The sequence below is a fragment of the Salvelinus sp. IW2-2015 genome, linkage group LG4p, assembly GCF_002910315.2.
Source record: "Salvelinus sp. IW2-2015 linkage group LG4p, ASM291031v2, whole genome shotgun sequence".
Taxonomy (NCBI): Eukaryota; Metazoa; Chordata; class Actinopteri; order Salmoniformes; family Salmonidae; genus Salvelinus; species Salvelinus sp. IW2-2015.
Genome location: NC_036841.1, coordinates 2,429,897 through 2,436,307, shown reverse-complemented (window position 1 = coordinate 2,436,307; position 6,411 = coordinate 2,429,897). Strand labels below are relative to the sequence as shown.

General features: G+C 42.6%; 1 protein-coding gene across 1 annotated transcript; it reads right to left on the bottom strand.

The window, feature by feature from the left end:
* Nucleotides 1-122: 122 nt before the first annotated feature.
* On the bottom strand, nucleotides 123-2,513 carry LOC111956693 (multidrug and toxin extrusion protein 1-like). The gene is made up of 8 exons (XM_023977235.1): nucleotides 2,250-2,513; nucleotides 1,669-1,770; nucleotides 1,367-1,435; nucleotides 1,007-1,155; nucleotides 711-753; nucleotides 552-596; nucleotides 364-461; nucleotides 123-231 (listed from the first exon to the last, which is right to left on the bottom strand). The coding sequence occupies exons 1-8, from the start codon at nucleotides 2,391-2,393 to the stop codon at nucleotides 123-125; spliced, it is 759 nt and encodes a 252-aa protein (XP_023833003.1). The 5' UTR covers nucleotides 2,394-2,513.
* Nucleotides 2,514-6,411: the final 3,898 nt, after the last annotated feature.

The window sequence follows — 6,411 nt, the reverse complement described above, 5'->3', positions numbered from 1 at the left end:
TGCACTGCTGTCCCGCAATAAATGCATACTAATAAATGCATCACTTTGTATGGGGTCCATTCAAGTCGCAGATAGTTCAAAGAGTTTGTTGATTTGGTGGTATAAGATCTACTTTAGTGTAATCATGTCTCACCTGCCCAGGTGGCCTTGTGTAGTTCCTTCCACAGGATGTAGGCATAAAGTATAGCAGCCAGAGAGAGCTGAGAGATGGTGTTGGCCCACGCAGACCCACTGTCAACCGAAAACAATCCACAACATACATTACATCCTATAGCCCTCAGTGCTAACAATTACCATCCTATCCTATATCTCTCAATGGTAATGGTGGTGACAGAGGATTCCCTCTCTGGGGATGACACTTACGCTACACCCAGGTCCAGAACATAGAGGAATATGTAGTTGATGAGGGCATTCAGTACGTTGGCCACCACACCTGTGATGACCTGCGGCCATATGATTCCCTGAAGGACAATAAAGTCTCATTCAGATCAAATGGTCAGGTGATAATTCTCTTTGCAGGGCGACTGACTGAGGTCTAGGTTAGCTCTAACCTGATTCTGTAGATATCTGGCCTCCAGCTGGTAAATAAATGTGGCCTGTTAAAAAATAAATGATAAACATGCTTTAGTAAGTTATTGACATGGGAAATGTATTATTTTCTTAATTGACTGTGTGCACGTGTGTCTGGGTAGATAGATAGATGTACTCACTGGGAGTGCTGGCATAAAAATCTTCACATACACCTGAGACAGCCTAAAGTGAAATACGAGAGCTCTGTCAGAATGATCCAAAACAATAATCACATTCTATAAACCAATCTCTACATGTCACTTTGTGAATGAGAGAAAACAGCCAAATTCAGAGATATAGGCTGCGTCCCAAATGGAATCCTATTCCCTATGGGCCCTGGTCAAAAGTAGTGCACTATATAGGGAATAGGGTGCAACTTTAGACATCTATTAGATCTGGGGTAACTGTTTGCAGTGACTGGAGGGGTCTGATCTACCTGGCGACCTCTGGGCTCTGTTTGACAGCCAGGAGGATTGGTTCTGTGTTGATGAGAACAGCCCAGCATGGGAAACAGGCCAGGAGTTGAATGAGGATGGCTCTCTGTACAATGACCCCAACTTTCAGGAGGTTACGGCTCCCAAAAGTCTGCAAGGAACAATAATCAAGTTCATCTTTGAGCGGCACGGCAGGATAATGTAGCTCTGGTCCAGGGCGTTAAATGCTCCTTGCTGAAGCTGAGCGCCAGCAAGCCGCGTGTGACCCCCTGGACCAGAGCCAGGGTGAAGGCACTTTTGATAACATTTTGGGGACAGTGCTCTGTGTTAGGAGGAGGAAACAGACCAGGTTTCACTCCTACCTGAGATATGAGTGTGTCACACGCTGATGATAAACCATACCCAATGGAGACACCTGTAACATTAATCACCTGGAAGACCAGAACAGAGATTTTGATAATTTGTTGAAAATGTCAATATCATAGTGTACTGTAATTTCAATATTACCACAGCCAGGTACCAGTCTGTTTGTGTCATCATGTTTGGCATGACAAGGAGTGGCAAAAGTCAAATGATGGCACAAACAGACAAGTACCCGGGATAATATTATCCAGAATTGTTGTTATAAAAAGTGATATAAACTCATAAATCAATTAATACTTACAGCTATGGCGAGAGTCACCCCTGCCAGTTCTGTCTTCCCCAAATGGCCGCAGAAAATTGTACTGACAAAACTCACTAAAAAGACCATGAGCTGAGCCATAACCTGGTAAGAATAGAATACATCCACAACGTTTGATAAATCAGTTGATGTAGTTGTACATACTATCAGGCAGATGTGGAGTGAATAGGCCTAACACTATGAAGTGTTAAAAAATCTACTGTTTGAGGTCATTCCAAGTGATTCAGGTTAAACAGACCAGGTGATAGATGAATCGATGATTCAGGTTAAACAGACCAGGTGATAGATGAATCGAGGATTCAGGTTAAACAGATCAGGTGATAGATGAATCGATGATTCAGGTTAAACAGACCAGGTGATAGATGAATCGAGGATTCAGGTTAAACAGACTGTATGCCAGATACCAGTAACCTATAATTATCCAGTGTGCCAGTGGCCTTTAAGTGAATTCAATAATATGCAAGCATCACTGCCAAATAACAATAATAATGTAATATAAAAATGCAAGGTTTTATATAACTTTGACCTAATTGTGGACAAAATGTAATAAAGATGTTTCTTACCACAGGCCCAGCCATTGTTGATAATTCAATCATTTCTTTTTTGAATTCAACAGGAATCAACCTGCGAATACATCTCAAACAGCTCCCACATATTGTCAATTCATTCCCATTCGTCCTGCTCTCCACAATTCCATTAGAATCCATTTCTAAAGACTGTCGCTCAGAAAAGTCTGCATGGTCAAGTGAGAACAAGGTGGTATTCTAGTTGCCAGCTGCCAGCTGCCAGAGCGAGACTTCCTATCTGATGACATTCTTTGTCACTCCCTAGCTCTGACTTAGCTGTACACTGGCAATCTCAACTAGCATTGTTAACCATGATTTCCAATCAACTGCTGGACAAAGTTCACAGTCTTTTGTCAATTCTGCAACTGCACCACATGATGGAGCTCTTTCCTTCCTCTGCAAACATCAACATGGTTTGAAAAGAAAGTATTTTTTCTCTAAAGCCGTGTTCTAGAGGTTCCCAAACTTTTTATAGTCCCGTACCCCTTCAAACATTCAACCTCCAGCTGCGTACCCCCTCTAGCGCCAGGGTCAGCGCACTCTCAAATGTTGTTTTTTTGCCATCATTGTAAGCCTGCCACACACACTATATGATACATTTATTAAACATAAGAATGAGTGTGAGTTTTTGTCACAACCCAGCTCGTGGGAAGTGACAAAGAGCTCTTATAGGACAAGGGCAAAATAATAATGTAATAATAATAATCAATAATTTAGCTAATTTATTTAGCCATCTTACATATAAAACCTTATTTGTTTATCAAAAATTGTGAATAACTCCCCACAGGTTAATGATAAGGGTGTGCTTGCAAGGATGCACATAACTCTGCAGTGTTGGGTTGTATTGGAGAAAGTCTCAGTCTTAAATCATTTTCCACACAGTCTGTGCCTGTAATTAGCTTTCATGCTAGCGAGGGCCGAGAATCCACTCTCACATAGGTACATGGTTGCAAAGGTTATCAGTGTCATAACAGCGCAATTTGCCAAGGCAGTATACTCTGAGCACAGACCTATCCATAAATCTGGCAGTGGCTTCTGATTAAATAAAACTTTCACAGAACCGCATGTTACAATTTCAATGAGGGTCTCTTGTTCAGATATTGGTAAGTGGACTGGAGGCAGGGCATGAAAGGGATAACGAATCCAGGTGTTTGTGTCGTCCGTTTCGGGAAAGTACCTGCGTAATTGCGCACCCAGCTCACTCAGGCGCTTCGCTATATCACATTTGACGTTGTCCGTAAGCTTGAGTTCATTTGCACACAAACAATCATACAATGATGGAAAAACCTGTGTGTTGTCCTTGTTAATGCAGACAGAGAAGAGCTCCAACTTCTTAATCATAGCCTCACTTTTGTCCCACACATTGAATATAGATGCGGAGAGTCCCTGTAATCCTAGATTCAGATCATTCAGGTGAGAAAAAACATCACCCAGATAGGCTAGTCGTGTGAGAAACTCGTCATCATGCAAGCGGTCAGACAAGTGAAAATTATGGTCAGTAAAGAAAACTTTAAGCTCGTCTCTCAATTTTAAAAAAGTGTAAATTCTTTGCCTCTTGATAACCAGAACACTTCTGTATGTTGTAAAAGCGTTACATGGTCGCTGCCCATATCATTGCATAATGCAGAAAATACACAAGAGTTCATGGGCCTTGCTTTAACAAAGTTAACCCTTTTCACTGTCGTGTCCAAAACGTATTTCTAGCTGTCAGGCATTCCCTTGGCAGCAAGAGCCTCTCGGTGGATGCTGCAGTTTACCCAAGTGGCGTCGGGAGGGAGCAACTGCTTGCACACGTGTTACCACTCCACTATGTCTCCCTGTCATGGCTTTTGTGCCATCAGTACAGATACCAACACATCTTGACCACCAAAGTCCATTTGATGTCACAAAGCTGTCCAGTACTTTCAATATATCCTCTCCTGTTGCCCTGGTTTCCAGTGGTTTGCAGAAGAGGATGTCTTCCTTAATTGACCCTGCATGAACGTAACGGACATATACCAGGAGCTGTGCCAGGCCCGCCACATCTGTTGACTCATCCAGCTGTAACGCATAGAATTCACTGGCTTGTATGCGAAGCAGTAATTGTTTCAAAACATCTCCTGCCATGTCACTGATGCTTCGTGAAACAGTGTTGTTTGATGAAGTCATTGTCTGTATAGTTTTTTAGCTTTTTCCCCCAGCATTGTCCCAGCCATATCCGCGGCAGCAGGAATAATTAAGTCCTCCACAATAGTATGTGGCTTGCCTGTCCTAGCCACTCGGTAGCTCACCATATAAGACGCTTCTAGCCCCTTCTTATTGCAGTTTTTTTGGATTGCTTATACACTAAAATTAAAAGTAGTACACTATTAGCAAAACCTTACACTCAAGAAGCAAAACATCAGCCCATATTTGCACAACTATAAGCACATTGTCAACCTCACACTTGTTGCAAAACTCTACACACAGTGATTTGCAAAACACTAAACACACTTAACATACATTACACACAAAAATCTATCATGAAGTCACGTCCTTGCAATACCAAAGCACTGACTGTCAAATTACCACACCGTCCAACCAATTGGTTCAACACAGTCATCAGGTGTGCAAACACTCGTTTGCTTGTAGACACACCAATCAAGTGTATAAGCATTATAAAAAGCAGCAGGTGAGTTCATCGGTCTTCAAGCACAATGGAAAGAGTCAGAGAAAGAGTAAGACGAGGAGGAGGAGGACGACGAGGACGACGAGGACGACGAGGAGAACGAGGAGAACGAGGAGGACGAGGAGAACGAGGAGGACGAGGAGGAGGAGGAGGAGGAGGAGGAGGAGGAGGAGGCGGAAGACAAGAAGGTGCTCAAAGAGGACCGAATCTGACAAATGAGATCCGCGCAACACTGGTTGACCACGTTGTCAACCACGGCCTGACGCTGAGGGAGGCTGGACTGCGAGTACAGACAAATCTAAGCCGATATACAGTGGCAAGTGTGATGAGAACATTTCGACTGGAAAATAGGTATTGTAAAAATATCATCATATCAAAAACATCTGCACGGTTTCAGTAACTGCTTACAGTACTGTATTCTATGCACTATCAGCACTTCTGTTACCAGAGGTATGTATTCACTTTAGCAGTGTGATCTTGCATACTGTCTCTAATCTTTTACTGTACTGTAATATGTATACTAGATCTACACTGAACTACACAATTTTGCCTGACACTGTTTTTAGAGAGTTTTACGAATGGATGGAGAGGAGATCCAGCATGAGTTCATTTACGTAGACGAGGCTGGGTTCAACCTGACGAGAACACGAAGGAGGGGAAGAAACATCATTGGCCACAGGCTATAGTCAATGTCCCAAGGCAACGTGGGGGTAATATAACACTCTTGTGCAGCCATTACACAGAATGGGGTCCTCCACAGCCATGCCCATATGGGCCCTTACAACACAGCACTCATACTTACATTCTTGGACCAATTGCACAACATAACAGCAGCAAATCAAATCGATCATATGCAATACATTGTTGTCTGGGACAATGTGTCTTTCCACCGCTCTGCTCTGGTTCAGAACTGGTTTCAGCAACATCCACATTTCACCGTCTATATCTTCCACCATACTCTCCATTCCTCAACCCTATAGAATAGTTTTTTCTCGGCATGGCGGTGGAAGGTATATGATCTCCGTCTCCAGGCTGAGGTACCCCTCATCCAAGCATGGAGGAGGCCTGTGACCAGATGGAGGTAGCAGCAATGCAAGGATGGATTCGTCATTCAAGACGTTTCTTTCCAAGGTGTCTTGCTAATGACAACATTGCCTGCGATGTTGATGAAATTCTCTGGCCAGATCCAGCTAGGCGAAGAGACAATGTCTAGTTATTTATTTTTTATTTTTTTGAACTTACAATACGTAAAGTGAACGTTTGGTTACAGTATTATGAATCTCCATGTCAACATTTTGGGCGTGTTGAGAAATAAATGAGTTTCTTCAGTCTGCAACATTGGTCTTGTGTAGTGTTTGGTGAATTGACATTATATTTGTACTTTGTTGATAGTAGCCTACTCTAATCATAGGGAAGTAGAAGTGCTAAAGGTGTTTTAGGTTTATCACAGCAGAGTGTAACTCGTGCAAACAGAGTATAGTAATGTGAAACGTGTGTGTTTCATATGGTAAA